Source organism: Sus scrofa, chromosome 9 (genome assembly GCF_054392235.1).
Source record: "Sus scrofa isolate SSC_HxYL_T2T_F1_AM1 chromosome 9, Sscrofa_HxYL_maternal_Yorkshire_Landrace_v2.0, whole genome shotgun sequence".
Classification (NCBI taxonomy): Eukaryota; Metazoa; Chordata; class Mammalia; order Artiodactyla; family Suidae; genus Sus; species Sus scrofa.
Window position 1 is genome coordinate 21,943,232 of NC_139391.1, and position 18,433 is coordinate 21,961,664.

At 40.4% G+C, this 18,433-nt stretch overlaps 2 protein-coding genes across 9 annotated transcripts in view; one reads left to right on the forward strand and one right to left on the reverse strand.

Moving 5' to 3' along the window:
• Positions 1–18,433, forward strand: part of LOC102160855 (uncharacterized) — a 393,443-nt gene that overhangs the window by 167,917 nt on the left and 207,093 nt on the right. For 2 of the 4 annotated variants that reach the window (XR_014814880.1, XR_014814881.1), the window contains 3 exons: positions 8,462–8,583; positions 11,273–11,381; positions 15,904–15,954. The gene's annotated coding sequence lies outside the window, so the exon portion shown is untranslated. Of the gene's footprint in view, positions 1–8,461; positions 8,584–11,272; positions 11,382–15,901; positions 15,955–18,433 lie in introns of those variants that run through there. The other 2 variants (XR_014814879.1, XR_014814882.1) reach the window with 1 other exon arrangement.
• The window catches only part of GRM5 (glutamate metabotropic receptor 5), a 523,795-nt gene continuing 512,138 nt past the window's right edge, over positions 6,777–18,433 (reverse strand). For all 5 annotated transcript variants that reach the window (XM_084975623.1, XM_021102328.2, XM_021102332.2 and 2 more), the window contains one exon: positions 6,777–9,472. In XM_084975623.1, coding sequence (XP_084831749.1) covers positions 8,560–9,472 — 913 coding nt within the window. In that variant the 3' untranslated portion in view covers positions 6,777–8,559. The remainder of the gene's footprint in view (positions 9,473–18,433) is intronic.

Sequence of the window (18,433 nt, forward strand, 5' to 3'; positions counted from 1 at the left end):
AACTGAAAGATTTTGATTTTCACTTTTAATTTTTTGTTAAATTTTTATTTTCTTATATTTGTTTTAATTAATATTGATTGTATTTTCTACATTTTTATTGTTTATTTTTCTTTCTTTCTTTTTTTTTTCTTTTTTTGGCTTTTAGGGCTGCACCCACAGCATATGGAGGTTCCCAGGCTAGGGGTCCAATCAGAGCTGTAGCTGCTGGCATATGCCAGAGCCACAGCAACATGGGATCTGAGCTATGCCTGCAACCTACAGCACAGCTCACAGCAACACCAGATCCTTAACACACTGAGTGAGGCCAGGGATCGAACCTGCATCCTCATGGATGCTAGTAGGGCTCCTTAATTGCTGAGCCATGACAGGCACTCCTATTGTTTATTTTTCAAATCTTCAGTTGAATGTTTAATTAGTTTATTTTCAGTCTGCTTTTAAACGTATACATTTTGAGTAAAACATTTTCTTTGGAGCATTCTGGTTGTTACGCAAATTTTAATATGCAGGGTTTTCATTAAGTTCATTTCCATGTAGCCATACATAACTGTCATGTTTCTATAACAGGATGAATGACACATAATAAATTATATGAATGCTATATCCATGAAAATTATAATTTAATATAATAAATTAGCTTTTCTGAACTGCTGAATAGTAATAAGCTAGGAGGCTCTCTTAATTTTGTTGCCGCTTTGTCCTGGATTGTTCGAGTGTATGTTTACATCCCCAGAAAAACACCTTTTCTCTCTGCATACATTTCATGCCTCCTTGAAAAGTAGGATGAATGTACTAGGACTAGTGATGAGATCTGAGCTCTTTAGAGAGAGAAACCATGTGACAGAGAGTACCACAACCCACAGGGAGGTAAAAGGTGAAAAGCATTATTTTGAACACGCTAGAAATGCATTGGGATAGTACATGTATTAGATGTGCTTATGTAATTTTGATTATTTAGATAAATTAGAAAAAAATGTGAAAAACATTTCTAAAATAACTTCCAGAAAATACGCCAATAGGCTTCTATTGCTCTTGGAATACAGTTCACTGGCTACTTAACATCTACTAATGCCACTCTCCCACGTATTGCTTCATCCGAGTCTGTTGGAGTTAAGGAAATCATCCAACATGTTGATTAGAAAAAATAAAAGAAAACCCTCAGATTGACCTCTGGGAATAAATTTAACGTGCTGTAGAGCACTGAGAAATCAGAAAATATGAGTAAAATGGATGATAAGATGAAGGAAGGCTTTCTATGATTCAATAATAAATGGCTCTGAAAATGATGATATCAATCCATATTTTCTTCTCTAAAATCCTTGTGAGATCATCATGGATATAGCAATTAGTTTTCAAGACTAAAAGAAAAAGTGTCTACGAGTTATAAATTTTATGTCATACCATTTCCAAAGTTCATTCTGTGAAGCCCTACTCCAAGGAGACTGATCACACACAAAAAAAGTCTTTCAGAGCTATTGTCTATTAGCCTATTTAAAGTGGAGTGGCAAGTTCTAAGATTCTGAGATGAAGGCAGCCAACCATGAAATACGGAATTATTATAATTTCCAAACTTTTAAAACTCTAAGACCTTTTACCTTGGAGTTCCCTGGTAGCTCAGCAGGTTAAGGATTTGATGTTGTTCCTGGTGTGGCTCAGGACACTTGGGTGGTGTGGGTTACATCCCTTGCCTGGGAAATTTTGCTGTGGGTGCGGCCAAAAAAAAAAAAAAAAACCCAACTTTTTACTTTATGGAACATCTTCTTACTATTTAGCAGTTCAGAAAAGCTAATTTACTAATTAAATTGTAATTTTCATTGACATAGTAGTCATAATATTATATAAACATTTATCCCTTTATAGAAACGTCATAGTTACATAAGGCTTTGTTTTATGTCAATGAGTAAAAATACAAGTTATATATAAATAAACCAAATGCATCTGATATATATATATACCATATAACTAGCTTGCTTGTATAGATGCTCACCTAGGTCATAACCTCAAAAAGACTTATGTGTTATGGCAAAAATAAATGTTTGGAGTTCCCTTGCGCTGCAGCAGGTTGAGGATCCAGCATTGTCACCGCAACAGTTTGGATCACTGCTGTGGTTTGGGTTTGATCCCTGGCCTGGAAACTTATACATGCCATAGGCATGGCCAAAAAAAGTGTTTTGTCTGGAGTAAAAGCTAATTTAAAATACTTATTCTTGTGGACATTATAAATGAAGTTTTCCTATAATTTTTGTTTAGGTGTCTAAATATGGCCAGAGAGGTGAGTCTAAAGGTTTTTTCCTTAGAATTTATCTACTGAAATTATTGTTCAAAAATAATGTAGTAACTGATTCTGAATTTCAAAATATTTTGAGAAAAAGTGTAATTACCATGCAATTGTTTGAGATAATTTCATTAATACATTTCTATTTACATACCTGTATAGCTAGCTATCATAAAAAAGTAAATGTTTGAGAATGGTTTATTTTATTTTATTTTTTATTTTTAATACTCAATGAATTTTATCACATTTATAGGAAAATGGTTTATTTTTAAAAATGATTATGAATGGTATAACCAAAAAATTAGCTAGCATTCAGCATAGACTATAACAGAAGATAAGTATTCTTTCTGTGGTGTTTTAAGATAATAACATATGACTAGATAACCTAGATACGTTATCCTAGATGAACAATTCCAAAGTTGCATGTGAGTTCAAACCTGAATGGATTTTCCCCAGAATGATACATGCTTGAGATTGAACAGTAATTTGTTACAGCTCCCCCAGTAATATCGGACATAACACAGCTAAGCTGCCGGCTGGATATTAACTGAATAACAAATACTATATTGCCATTAATAATAGTTATGATCTGTTGAGCATTTACCATATACCAGGAATGCTGGAAAAGAAATGAATCTCATGGGTTATTATAACTCATATCTGCATTTAGATAAAGAGGAACTGATAATTTATCCAAGGTTGTATGGGACAGGGCCATATATTCTGACTTTTAATTCTACTTAATGTTATTTCTATTGCATCAGCTACTTTTTTTCTGGTCTCCCATGGTTCTACGGAGTCTTACAAATCTCTTCTGATCTTTAAAAGATAATTTTCTGTATATGGTCCAGCTATCTCCCCTCAATCTCAAGTTTATAGAAACATATGCCCATTTGAATTAGTTCAGAATAGAAGATGTTGAATTAGAGTCTGACAAAAACTGGTTTTCTTTTTTAGGATTAAACATATCTTGTATCAATTTACCTATGTACAATAAGATAAAAATATATATAATGTGTATAAATAATGCAAGTAAGGAAGCAGGGAGAAGCTGTATTTTAAAATTTACATTGTCTTTCTGTTCCACACATCATGTATCTCATCTACATTGTGTTGTTGTTGTTGTTGTTTGTCTTTTTAAGCTGCACCCATGGCATATGGAGGTTCCCAGGCTCGGGTCAAATCAGAGCTGTAGTCGCTAGCCTACACTAAAGCCACAGCAATCCGAGCTGCATCTGCAACCAGCACCACAGCGCATAGCAACACCGGATCCTTAACCCACTGATCGAGGCCAGGGATCGAACCCGTGTCCTCATGGATACTAGTCAAATTCGTTTCTGCTGAGCCAGGACGGGAACTCCTACACTGTTATTTTATGTTTCAGTTAATTTGTCTTCAGGGAGTGTTAACTTGCTTAAGAATCCATCAAAGTAAAATGTGATTTGACAAGTAATTTTTTTTTTTTTGGCAAAATTATATACATATGCCCACACACACATACAAACACAGGTATAGATGGACTCAAAAGTGAAATATCTATATAGATGTGTGTAGGTTTGTATAACATGGACAGATATACATATACATACACACACACACACACACACACACAAAATCTATATTCTTTTTGTGATGTTACTTCTATCAAAAGGGATAATCATGGAACTATGTATGTAATTTGTATTTGTATTTCCAGGCACAAAGAAAATAAGTGATATTACCCACATGCTTTCTTGTTTTAATAAAAGTATTTATGTGTCTTAAAAGGTGTTTGTAGGTGCCTTTGGGGATCTCTGGTTGCTTTGTGGTTGGCTTATGTTCTCATGTTAATCCTTGTCCACAGGCTGCTTTGCAACCCCCCTAACTCAAATGTGTAGATCATTTGGAATTTAAGATTAATAAATAGTATTGCTCTTTGGGTCATAGAAAACATTATGAAACATTCTAAACACTTAAGGGGAAGAATCTTAAAGTCATATCATAGTTTCTTTTTTAATGTTTTTCCAAAAGTAACTTGACTTCACAAACACCAGCTATATAACATGATTTAGACAACTGAGAAACAGGCAAGTATATTTTAAAATACTAAAATAAAACACATTTATACAAGTACAAAGCAAAACAATGCTGATAAAAATGTTAAACTTTATGAAAAAATCATTTGCAATTCACATCAAAATAATTTAACATTCTCTATTGTTTTAATAGCACAAGCTGCAACAACAGAAAAAAAAAAGAAAACGGATACGCGCACACCATTTTAAAACCAAATCAGTTAAAGTGCAGAAAAAAGTAAATACAAGCACTTGTAGCCCACACAAATCTTTTAGGATTGGCACCATCTCTCTAAAACATCTATATTCTATATAGATTTCTAATTACAACACCACCAGCAGCTGCCATTGAATTCTAGAAATACACACAATATACATAGTATATTTGTTCACATTGGGAAGATCAGTGAAATTCAGCCAACTATTTTATACATGCCTCATTCTTTTTTTGTTTGTTTGTTTGTTTTTTTGTTTTTGTCTTTTATCTTTTTAGGGCTGCACTCGCGGCATATGGAGGTTCCCGGGCTAGGGGGTCGAATCCGAGCTGTTGCTGCCAGCCTACACCAGAGCCACAGCAAATGCCAGATCCGAGCCACGTCTGCGACACCACAGCTCAGGGCAACGCTGGATCCTTAACTCACTGAGCGAGGTCAGGGATCAAATCTGCAGCCTCATGGGTCCTAGTCGGACTCGTTTCCGCTGCGCCACGACGGGAACTCCTACATGCCTCATCCTTGAACAGAGAGTAGAGCATCTCCCAGGTCTCAGACCCTCTTCAACGTGAATTCCAACTTATCTTTATGGTTTTCACTGATCTGTATTTTTTTCACAGTATAAAATTGTAAATGGTAACTATAGAGATTCTGACAGCTTGAGGGTTATTAATAAGCTGTGGCTAAACGTGAACTCTGATAATACCTTTGAAGTCTCCAAAACATGTACATTTTTCTGGGAGACTAGCACAGGAATTTTTTTTAAATTTTTTCTTAAAAAGTGTTTAATTCCTGGTTTGGAAGTCACTGCAGCAGAGCCATTATACAATTCATTGACAGTCGGAAATAGCTCCTGGTCTTCCTGCTCACGTGCTGGTTACAGCAGAAACTTGGGAAAGACTGTTACTAACAAGGATTAGTACATTCAGGGATCTGCTTTTTTTTTTTTTTTTTTTTTTTTTTTTTCTGTGCTTCAGTCAAATCTCTTATGGTTTTCTTTTCCATCCTCCCTTTCTGTTCCCCACCCCTGTCCCAGAGAGATGGGTGTGTTCTTCCAAACAGGGTCTTCTCAGGCTGCCCCCACTCCTTCCCACAAGAGAAGAATGGGTGGACCGCTTAGATCATCCATACAACTTGATCAAACCACATCTTCTTTTTTTCATCCTGGGACCAAACTGTCCTTTAGGTCACTTTTCTGAAACTTAGCATTTCACTGTGCTTTCCCCTTCCTTTTAATCATGCTGGTCCCGACTGAGTTAGCACTGGGCACCAGGAACAGACTGTTTTCAAGGAAATTCAATGAAAATAGGTACTTAAATGAATTGTGAAGTTCATATCTTAGCCCTAGAATGAATATTCAGTTCTCTTTGTATTGTAGATTTATTACTTGGAACCTGGTATTAGAATTGGCAAAGAGACAGAGTTAGCATCATTCCAAAATAAAAGATCCCAAGAATGCATTACTAATAATATTATGCATTATACAATGTACTGAATGAAGTGGCAAAGGGTATATAAATACACAGTAAAATACATCTTGTTCTCCTCTAATTGGATGAATTATTTTACTTATTACAGTCGACTATTATTTCATATGGAATTATCAGATGGCAATTTATTTGCATTCAATTTTAATCTCATGAATTTTCTCATAAGATCATGTACTTTTTAAAGAAATACGTTACCAAAAATCAGAAAAGGAGTTTGATCATGGAGAAAGTTTGAAGAATGGTTTTCTACCAGTCAACACAGAGAAAACTTATACTTGAAAATAAATGGAAACCGATGGAAGGGTTTTATGAAACTCAGATAACAGAGCATATTGAGAAAAGTTTCAATGCCTAAGAAATCAAGACAGTAATCCCCAGGTGAATGCCACCCTTTTGATGAGGATCTAGGGATATTAATACTTCAAAAGAGTTACATTTGTTTTTCAAGTAGAGGCAGACATTTGCTTTCAATGAAACCATAAAACTTCGCTAGATTCACTGTTTCAAGAGTCTCATTATAATATTTGGGATCAAGGAGCTCTGATGATGCTGTTTTCAAAACTGCATGGGAGGTGTGACTTTTAGAATTTTATATTTTAGTAAATTAATGTTAGCTTTTAATATTTTATATTGGGAGATTTGACTTAGATAAGAATAGTTATCAGGAAAGTAAAGTGAAGCAGTATATTTATTATAACTTTTAAAAGTGGAGAATGATAAATTACGCTAATAGGTATATTCTCACTTCTCAGTTCCTTTTTTTAAGTAGATCTGAAATAAAAAATACTTAGCAAAATAAGGATATCGAGCTAAAGGAAAAAGGTTTTTATTTTTCTCTCTGCTAAAAATATAATTCTGCCTCACAGCAAGTCTTTTTCATAAGGCTATCTTTAGTATAAGGCTGGGTCAACTGAACTTTAAATTTATAGGACACCTCCTCCTTTTATCACTATCCTTATTTAAAAATCAGAAACATTTGGCACCTGAGGATAGCTGTAATGGGAGGAAGAAAGAGATGACAGTGGATGCAAGTCTTGAGCTATGAATCCTACCTATATGAGCCTATCAAACACAAGTGTTTCTATTATAACTTTAAATCTCTTTTCTGCAGTATTTAAAAAGTGACAGTATGAAGTGCACAAAATTATATTAATAATTATTTTAAAAAGGAAAATAATTGCTTTGCCTTGTTTTGGAATGGCTAAGAAAGACTGTGTGGTTTATATTCGTTAAGGTTCCTCTGTTTTAGTATTCTGTATTGCTTTGAAAAATCTACATTTGTCATAGTTCATAGCTGCCCTGTTTAAGCAGCCAAGAAAAGTTAAAATCACTGCTCACTGGCATAGCGAAATCTCTGCTAAGCCGACTGACACAGTTTAAAATTTCCAGTGTATTAAGATTGTGTTAATTTTTTGAACAACAGTCCCTCCAATCATGACAGTGTCTTCATTGGGTCTGTGGACCGTTCTTCCAGTGGTGGGACTTGAACAGAGGAGCTCTTTGTGTACAGATTTTCAAAAGAAAGGAATGAAGAAGCCCAAACGCATATTTTTAGTATTTTAGCTGGCAACGCAACAGCATTTATGAATGCTGAAGGAGGAGTGGCCACATTTCATGAAAGAGATAGCCAAGCTGGAGCTCAAGAATGATTATTATTATAAAGAGAATTTCCAGCTACACAACGCACCCCAGTGAGGGAATTACAAAACAGTATTCCAGAAAATATTTTTTTTGCTACTCCAGTATTGATTGGCAACATGGTGAAATAGTCAAGAAATCTTCCACTGGTTTTCTTGGTTCATGGAGGTGAACTGAAATAACTAGGTGGAATCCAGGACGCAGGCTTTTGGAAGAGGATGTCACCATCAAATTGGAAGGAAACTCTCTGGTAAAAGCCCTACATACACCAGTGCAACAATCATCATCCAGCTGTGTGTTATGCACGGCAAAGCCTCACATCAAAGCCTCAGTAGGTACCGGGCCCGACTTACTGCTTTCCAAGGTCTTTAAAGGAAAGAAGAAAGAAAGAAAGAAAAAAGTCAGAGAAAAGTTGACGTTTTGGTCCCAGATTTTTTGAGTTTGTTAGAAAATGTACATTCATGTTTGGTGAATCAAAGAATCTTCTGGGAAAAGAATTAAAGTAAACAAACAAAACTTTTTTTTTTTTTTTTTTTTTTTACAGTTGCTTATTAATTATGCCGTTTCCCCTCCATTAGGCTGTTTCATTCACACTCGTTGTTTCCCTAGAGCAAAAAGCACTTGGTATGTAACTGTTTCAACAGACTCCTTGTCAGCCCTCAGAAATAGAAGCCGCGTTTCCTAAGAGCCCATGTTTTCTAAGGCCACTAGAAGAAAATCTGCCAGAAGATTCGTGGTTGGTGTCTTCGTCGGTTGATGTTAAATAGCACTATTAATCTCTTGTTTCCGTTACAGGTGTCCTTGGCGTCTTCCACCTCGGGTCTCAACCAGGCGACTGTGGGAACCGGAGGTCGCGGCTCCGACGGGGAACCCAGCTTGGTTTCCTAAGACATTCACAAGGACGAGGAGCTCTGAGTGTAATCTCTTATGATCAGTGTGTCATATTTGGGAGACGATGGGATACAGAGGGCCGACTCGGACACCGGCGAGTTGGGGGTGGTGCTCCCCGAGTCCACCGAGTCTCTGAAGGGGGACGGCGGGGTGAGAGCCACCAGCTCCTCCAGGTCCGGCTTGCCGGCCGCCGCCGCCTCGGGCCCGGCCGCCGGGGGCTCCCGGGCCGCGCCCTCAGCCGGCGGGGCCGCGGCCGCGGGCTGCGCGCCGCCCGTGACCTCGATGGCGGGCAGCGGCTGGATCTCGGCGAACGTGGTCATGGTGGTGGGCAGCTGCATCTCTTTGGGGATCAGGTAGGACGAGCAGAGCGGGGCGCCCGCGCCGGGGCCGGGAGCGGCGGTGGACAGCATCATGGAGTTGAGCTCGCTGATGTTGGCCGTGAAGCGGGTCACCACGCTGCTGATCTGCTCCATGAGCGAGCCCTGCGACGAGCTGCTGCGCGCCGCGGGCTCCGAGTGCAGCGACGGCACGTCGTCGTCCGTGCGGCCGCCCGAGCCCGCGCGCTGGCTCAGCGTGCTGATGGGCGACGGCGAGCGCGGCCGCGCCGGCGCGGGGAAGTGCTCCTCGGCCTCCGCCACGTCGTACAGCGCCTTGGGGCCGGCGTCCGGGGGCTCGGGCCCGCCGCCGCCGCCCGCGCCCGCGGCCCCCGCGCCTGCGCCGCCGCCCGCGCCCCCCGCCCCGGCGCCGCCGCCCGCGCCCAGGCCGCGGCTCTCGGTGCTCTTGGGGAAGGGCTTGATGACCGCCGTTTGGTTGGGGTTCTCCTTCTTGTTGATGTGGATGGACAGCCGCTGCCACAGGTGCTGCCCTCGGCTGCTCTTCTCGTTCTGCGCCCACGTGACGGATTTTCCATTGGAGCTGCGGAGAGAAGGGAGACGAGAGGTGACTCCGCGAGGTCCCGGGGAGGGCTTCCCAAGGGTGGATGGATGTGGGACACGGGCCGGACCGGGGAGGGCTTTTCTTGCTTTCTCGGGAAAGAAGGCATCAAACGACACCAGGGAAAAGAGATCTTGGAAGTGACTTTTGCTTGCTTGTTTTCTTTTGAGTTAAAGGCTGCTTTCTTGTATCTGGCCTTCCGTTTCTTAGGACCACGGAAATGTGTCCAAGGGGATATTAATAAAGATAAAAAAACATTAGAACAGGGACCTCAAATCAACCCAAGCGCCAGAGTGGGGAGATGGGGTAGGAGTCAGGGGTTACCAGCCAGTAGGGAGTGGTTCCACTTGAGTTTTTATTCTGCAGGTCAATGGTTGGTGCATTTAACTAGGGATTTTTGTTAGAACCTGTGACTTCGAACGTGGTTTGACTTAGTCTGGCTTCTCTATGGAAAATACAGATTCCGTGCACAAAGACACTAAGGTGTCATTAATCAGAACTTTTCTACTTCCTAGAAACTTTCCTGGCACTGTTATTTTTCGGCCTAAGTCTTGAGTAAGGATTCTCTGGGGGAGCCTGTGGTATATTGATTGCCTTTGGCACCTGGCACAGTGTTTTCAAATTAGGCTCTTGACAAGTGTTGTCTGACTGACATGGTTTTCTAGGGCTTTTCTCCCTCTTCTCTTTCTCAAGTCGTCCTTTTTGGTTTCCATCTTGGGAGCTGAAATCGGCTTTGGTAAAGAAAGCCTCTAATGAGGCTGGTGCCTCAGCCTCAGAGCGGGACTGTACCCTCCTAACCTCTGAAACCACAGATTTTCTATCTAGAACCCCACCTGTGGTTGGAGGACGAGGCCTGACCTTCAGGGATGTTATGTGGAGAGATCCAGATGGGAATCCCATCACCAAGGAATGTGAGCATGTGAGAGCTCTGTAGCTAGTTCAGACTGTTCCGTTCTAGGTGCTGTGCCCACGAGATAGCTTCGGGAAGCCTGTGACCAAAGGCTTTGACCACCCAATTGTATCCTCTCAGGTGGTGGTTTTTATAAATTTAATTGTGCATAGGACTCACCTGGGGCATTTGTCCAAGACCTGGGCAGGGCCCCAGGAGAATCTGATTGTCAGATTGGGTTCCCCCGATCGATGCGTTTTAAGGAGCTCTTGCTCCCTAAAGTGATTCTGCAACAGGTGTTTCACAAACTGAGAAACTCTTTGAACAGAAAGGTATCCTTTCTCTCTGGGTTCCCATTACTCCATTGGCCTCCTTGCTGGAAGGCTGGCCAGCCTTTGGCAGGCCAGGGAATGGATTTGGAGCCCACTTGCCTTAGGGCTGCCAACTGTAACTACTAGCTACTTTCTGCCTAGGACGTCCACTCCCTTGATAACAGACCACTGTTTCCGTGGTCCCTATAGCCACATGCTTTCTGGCTCTTTCCACCTGCTTCGCATTTCTTCATCTGTCCCTCTCCACTCTGTTGTCCTCCTTTCTCTGCTCCTTCCACTGAATCTCATTCCATTTCATCTATCCCATATATTGCAAGCTGGTGTCCTTCAGAATTCTGGAATGTGAGATGTCCTCCATGCCTACCCCCTTTCCTGCAAATACTGAACAAATTATTTCCAGGTTTGAGGATTGCGCTGCATCCCCAGTAGCAACCTATTAACTTTCCTTTCCAGGGAGTTTCAGGGTTTGTTTTTATGTTTTTTTTTTTTTTTTTTTTTTTTGCATGAACCTGATCTGCCACCCTTTATATGTTTTCAGTGCATTACTTTTCTTTTTCCCAGGTGTCCACTAACTTCTGGAACATGGCGACAGAAAAAGTGGGCCAGATAATTTGTGGGATCTGATTGGGAGAATGGTTGCCAACAACCCAATTTCTCTCTGACTAGCAAGGTAAGAAACATTTCAGGAGGGAAATAAGTCTTTCAGGTAGCTGAGGTCACTTTTGATACAAAGCATAGGCTAGACAGTAGAAGTATAACTGGATTTATTCTACCAAGCTTTACTCCAGGGAAGTTCTTGCTCCCAGTACAGAGAGGTTTTGATGGAACATAACTTTAACAGTGGCAGTCATTGGAATTACATGTAGCTGGGCCCTAACGTGTGAGAGCTGATTGAAAAACCTTTGGATGAATGTGGGAGGAGGAAACTATCCTAGCCAAGCAATCTGCACAAAGTACTGCCATCTTTCCTGGTCAGGTCTTTGCTCAGAGTGTCACAGTGTCTGTGGTCACTTGAGAGAGAGAGAGAGCACAAGGCACTCTGAGTAACAATGGAAATGGACCCAGGCGTCTGAATCTGAGCACTTCATTTCATCTCTTGGGTCATGGAGTCTTTTTTTTTCCTCGAAAGTAAATAGGAATTCTTAAGAAAAAACAAAAAAGGACCTATGACATTAGTCTGTTTATTCGTTGAATGTAGTTTCCATAAAGACAGGGACCTTATCTATTTTGCTCATTAGCACACAGCAAGATCTTAATAAGAATTTGATGGATGAAAAGGATTCTTAAATTACCAGGGCCATCATATGGTGTCTTGGAAGGTGCAACGGACAAAGTATCCTAAAATCTCGGTTCTAATTTTCAATGTCATTCTTTTTTTTTTCTTTTTTCTTTTCTTCCTCTTTTTTTTTTTTTTCTTTTGTCTTTTTAGGGCCTCACCTGTGGCACATGGAGGTTCCCAGGCTAGGGGTCTAATCAGAGCTATAACCGTCGGCCTATGCCAGAGCTACAGCAACGCCAGATCTGAGTGGCGTTTGCGACCTACACCATAGCTCATGGCAACACCGGATCCTTAACCCACTGAGCAAGGACAGGGATTGAACCTGCAGCCTCATGGTTCCTAGTCAGATTCGTTTCCGCTGCACCACAATGGGAACTCCCTGAATCTGTCATTCTGGATGCTTGGGAAATACTTTTCTTAAGCCTGTGTGAAAAAGTAGGTAGTGTCTCATTTGGTGAACATGGTTGTGAGGATTAAATGACTCAATGAAGGTGAAAGGTTCTGGTAAAGAGAAGGTATCTAAGGATGTTATTTTTTGCATTCTATGTGAAGACTGTTTCAGAAAACAACAACAAAATTCTACAGCTGGTTCTCTGTATCTGAGATTTCGCATCCACAGATTCAACCCAAAGATATCCAGTCTACTTTTGGTTGAATCTGCAGATGCAAAACCCAAGGATACTGAGGACCGTTAATGAAATTCTATTTCTCTTGTGGATCCACCTATTTTTTACATAACTCACTGTAATCATTAGTACTCAGTGAGTACAGGTAAAAGATATTTCGTAAGCTAAGTATAAAAACACAGATTTTGATATCTATCATGAAAAGCACAAAGGAAATGTTGATTCCTTTTTCATAATTTGTATATATCTGTTTTGGCGAAGCTTCTCAAAGATGAAAGCTTATTGATGCACTGTGAGTAGGTGACCCAGAATGTGGATCCAAGATCTGGCCCTGATTGAAGTTGGGCAAATCACTTGATACTTTTGAGCCTCTTTCTTATTGGATTAAAAAAAAAAAAAAAAAAGAAAAAAAAAAGAAAGAAACGAACTGCCCTCCCCCACTTCGCATGATTTCTGGGAGGAACCAAAACAGTGCTGCCCATTAGGGTACTTTATAAAGCACACACCCCTGCAGGGGGTTATCACCATCCAGCCTTCCATTCAGTGGAAGTAAAATGTTTATTAGTATTTAGGCTGAGGGCTTCTTTTTTTCAAGCATCAGTATTACACATTTGTCCTAGGGCCTGAGGTAAGAAAAGGAAAGAACTTCTCCTTACCTGTCTATAGTATTTCACCTTCCCAAGCTAATAATTGGGGCCTTAGAGAAGGAGGAAGAAGAAAGAGATTTGGAGGGAGAGACGGAACCAATGGTTTGCTCCATCTGGAAAGGAGGACAGACTGGCCAAAAAAAAGAAAACAAAACAAAACTAGAAAAGCTTCTTGCTCTTTGTTAAGCACCAATTAACCTTTTTGCCAAATGTAATATTGTGTAGTCTACTGTTCTCTTATTCATGCTGATTTGCTCTTTATTTCTGAAAAAACCAAAAACAACAAAATAGAGCATTTCAGGAATGTTATTGGAGAGTAGATTTTTTTGTTTGTTTGCTTTCTGCTTCCATTTTGGGTCTGCCACAATGACACTTTCTACCTTTATTCTCAGAAGTTTATTCTCTCTTCTTCTCTTCCATGTGAGACACTTAATTTATTCATTTCAAGCAGACTCTGAATGTCAGCTCAGTGACCTCTCCCAGTTTCTCTATTCATCGGCCAAAACCTGCAGGAATTAGAGCATACTGCCATGGCACACCATCATTAGAAAGCAAATGTTAATATCAAGAGTGCGTATGACTGTCCAAAAAGTCTATGGATTTAGAAGTTTTATGTTCATTGCTAATGGCTGTTGAATGGTCTTTGTGTTTTTTTTCCCCTCAGAACTCATTTAAGGTTTTATTAATGGCATGTAAGCAATTAAAATGCTCAGAATATTTCACTGAATTAAAAAAAAACTAAGCCCTTATCCTCTCTTTTGTTACACGGTTTATTAATACCTTCCTAAGTTGCATAGTTTCAGGGCATGAGAAAAATCAAATATATCCTTTGAAAATCAGCAAACTCTTTTTATGAAAAATTATCTTCCTTACTAAACCTCTTTTGTTTGTGATTTTGAGTTGAGGGGTAGCCACGCAAGAGCTGTGGTAAGATTATGAGCAGCTTCCTAATATAGAGAAGTATTTAAGAATAGAAAAACCTTGTAACATCAATAGCAAATACGTCTTTGGAAAGATATCAGACATTATTAGGTCAGTAAAATCGTTTTAAGAATTAAGGATATTACAAGCAGAAAATTTGCAGTTTCAGTTCCATTTTCTGCATGTTTTATGAAACTTTTTTTAAATCAGTCTATTTTGCTTTCAATAATTTGCTTCGGAGGGAGTGGGAGGGACTGGGAGCTTGGGGTAAATAGATGCAGCATGTTGCCTTCAGGATGGATCAGCAGTGGGATCCTGCTGTGTAGCACTGGGAACTCTGTCTAGTCACGTATGATGGAACACGTAATGTGAGAAAAAGAATGTATACATGTATGTGTAACTGTACATGTATGCTGTACAGTAGAAAAAATACAAATAAATAAAAATAATTTGCTTTGAACTACAAAGTATGGAAATACAGTTTTTAAAAAGATGCTGAGGAATCTGGTATTGTTTATATTCAGACATTCTAAATTAGGTGGAAGAATTTCTTTCTGAGCCTTGCCTGAAACCCGACATCTTGATTTTGACAACGACACTGAGAAACACACCATAATGTAGAAGAAAATGGCAGGATCATCAGTATAAATTTACCCGCTCACAGCATAAATGGATGTACATAGCTATCTTGCTGACACAAACAATTTAAATGGCCAGGATGGTGTGTGCATTAGAGATGTATGTATGGGAAAAAAACCACTTGATTAAATGGAAATGAAGTCAAGGACTAAATTACCTGATACAGACATAATAAAGCAGTACCACCTGTTTGCATAGTGCTTTGGAACGCACTTTTGGGAACACTGATTGTCAGAGGTAGACAGGATCAACGTCTTTATCTCCCTTACAGAAATGAGAAAACCGGGGCTCAGTGAGAGGAGGAGATTTACCCAAGGTTACACAGAAAATGGCAAAGTGGGCCCTAATACCACGCCATGATTTTCAGCTCCATTTTCCATGAGAGTCCACTGTCCATATTTGCTTTTTGAAGCGAGCTCTCCTCATTCCAGGAAGAGAAGCCTCAGATGTTATCTGGTGATGACGTGTGTTTTCACATAGTTAAGTTAGTAGTAATTTGATTTGTATTCCCTCTTACCCTATATCTCTTTACTTCTCAATCATATGTCTTCGCAGTCTCAAGAAAAGACCCTACCTCGCTCTCTGGGTGCTAATCAAATAGCACAGGTTGATTGAGCACTTACATTTGTCAAGGTTAATGATTGGATGCCTTGATGGTGAAGGCACTTGAAGCTAACGACTGTATAAATTAATATTGTAAAGCAATTTCAGCCTTTTTTTTTTTTCCTTAATGCTGTGATTCAACAAAAGACAATCGTCCTATGTAAAGCACGCTTCTTTTCTGACTTATTTTGGAATACCAGTAAATGAGATTGGTGTCATTTCAGGGATAACATTAAGTCTGCCCTATTTTGAAAATGTTGGCATTTCATCTAATATTGGTAATAAGTGGTTCGTGCTACCTTTGCAAATGATTTTTGATTCTTCAGTGCTTTTTGAAATTGTGGGTTGAGACTTATTCATGGTGGAGACTTCTCTCAGAGAGGGTTTAATTGAATTCAAGAGAGAAGACAACAAGTAGAAGACGGCTAACAGGAGTCACTCACAGCATCTTGACAGAGGTGGTTTTCTTTTCCCTAGGACCTTGAAATGAGGAAGTGGATGGACAGGTGGAAGGATGCTAAACACGAGGTGAGTGAGGGACGTGGTGCAGGGGAACCAGCAGTCGGTTCATTGAGTTCTTAGAGGGTACAGATCACAAAGAATTCAACACTTCACAGGGGGAAGTCACTGTTTCCAGCAGGTGGGTCTTGGCCAGGGAATGCTGCCTGCTTACAGGAGACAGAGCGTATCTGGGTCTTGAATAATTCATAGGTTATGGCAAAATCCAAAAAGAGAGTGCTGAGAATTGCTCTCCAGGAAGGAGAGCAGGGACAGAAGTCCAGGCGTCCACAAAATTTTCCAAGAGATAACCAGTAGTTTAGTTTGGCTGTGTGCCGATGGAGTAAGAAGTTAGGGCATCAGAGGTAGGATTTGGACTTTTCTGTCTGCTGTAAAAGTTCTTCCTGGCTGCGCCTGACCTACAAGGATTGTCTTTCTTCTACTTTCTTTTGCTGTTTTAATAACTCATTAGTAATTAACCCTGGACTTCCTGTTGGTGTCTGGAATAGATGAGTGGTCTAATATATTAGACCAGAGAGATGGTCTGTTTATTAGATGTCTATATGCTTGATCAATCAATAAATGAATGTATAAAGAAATATCTCTGACTTTTCTGTGTTACTCTTCAACTGTAAGAATTCTCTGTTGTTATTTAACAGTGTAGGTATTTGATCTTTCTCAGGCTCAGCAAAAATAACTGAGTGCAGGAACCCTGCATGCCCGTATCTTCTTTAACCCTCACCAGTTCTCATCTTTTGAGTTTCTTCCTCGTCTGGCCCCAGCCCCAGTCCCAGTCCTACTTCAGGCAAACGTTCAAACCTAATTCATATTTAAGTTGATAGTCTTTCCGGCAACGGGGAACCAAGAAGATCGACACAAGCAGTAGTGGTACCCAGGGTAGATTTAAGAGTTTGTTGTAACAGTGCAGGGATGCAGTATTAGAACACTAACAAGTGTGGCCAAAAAGAGACTGGAAAGGCACATACTGATATGAAAACCATTGTGGGGGGAAAAAAAAAGACATTTGTTCTTATGCGCTGTGTTTTTCTTGTTGGTATTAGAGGAATTTGGAGAAAGGTTGCTCATGGGAGAAAGACATTTCAGGGAAGGATTTGCAAGTAAAGTGGAGCTTACCAAGGCCTTAATGCCTGGGGAATGTTAAAATAACATGGATTAAACAAAATTCAGTTAATATGCATCTTGCATATATGGCAAAGAGGCTAATTCCACGTGCTTAATCCTATGAAACCCTTCCAACAACCCAGTGGTGGACCTCCGCCTCTCTTGCAAGTAGCCGGATTGGGAGCAGGGCTGCATGCTCCTGAGAAATTCCCCCAGAGGAGATATCTCTTAGTAGGTCTCTGGCCTGTAATGAAATCCATTCAGCCCTATTTTCTCTGGCCTCTGGTCTAACAGCAGCAGGAGCCCTTTTTCAGAATGTTCCCCGTCCATGCAGGGTGGGTTGTTAAAGTGCCTGCTGATCGGGTACAGCTGCCACTTCCCCCAAGTCCTCCTAAAGAGACAGCATCTAAGAAGGACACGAGGGAGCATGTGCCAGCAGAGGCAGTGTGTTGGATCCGAACGGAGTTTTCTTCTCAAATTCAGCTATTTCTTTTGATCCATAATTCAGGAACCTGGACTCAAAACCAGATCCCTCCTCATACTGAGAATTTCTAGGCTTAGCTGAGGCATTTCAACTAAGAGTAGAAGATTCCACCCCCCCCACCCCAAACAGGAAATGATGTTTTCAACCTAGCAGTCACTATACTGCTGCCCAGGTTGCAGTTGAGTCAAGAGAGAACGAAAGAAGACATAGCTGTTGTGTGCCTCTGGGCTGCAGCAGCTGCCCAGAAGACTTTGTGGAAGAATCCAGCTTGATTTAAACCTTGAATAAAACATGGGATTGGGATTGATGGCAAAGGAGGGGAGAGTTTCTGGTATGATAATAGCTCCCATTTGAATAGAACAAGGGGTTTTCACCTATAGTGTTATATTTGACTTTCACGACAGCGGTTTGACACAGCACTTGTGGAATGGCATTTTTAATAACTTAGGTACATGTCTCTTCCTGCACTAAACTTGGAACACTGCAAGAGCAGCAACTGCACGCATCTCCTGTGCTTAGTGGAGTCTGGTGCAGAGACGGTGGCCTGGGAGAGTTAGGCAAAGAAGTAATAAATTCTGTCACCTTGAAGGCTTGGTATAGACAGGTAATACTAACCTATATTATGGATGCAGAAACTGAGGATTATGAAACTTAACTAAATAGTCCAACTCAAAAGGCAGAACAGTGCCTCAAATATGACCCTAAATCCAGATTGCTGCCACAACATAGTATTATCTCAGTGCTAAGTGCAAAGGTGCACTGAACCAAGGGGCTGACCAGACATGCCTTTGTGGAGCAGCAAGGGAAATGCAACCCTCAAGTTGGTGTCTGTAAAATGACCCGATAATAAACTCCAAAGTTCTGTATCCACTTTTCATCTGAACACTGCAGAGATGATTCCTG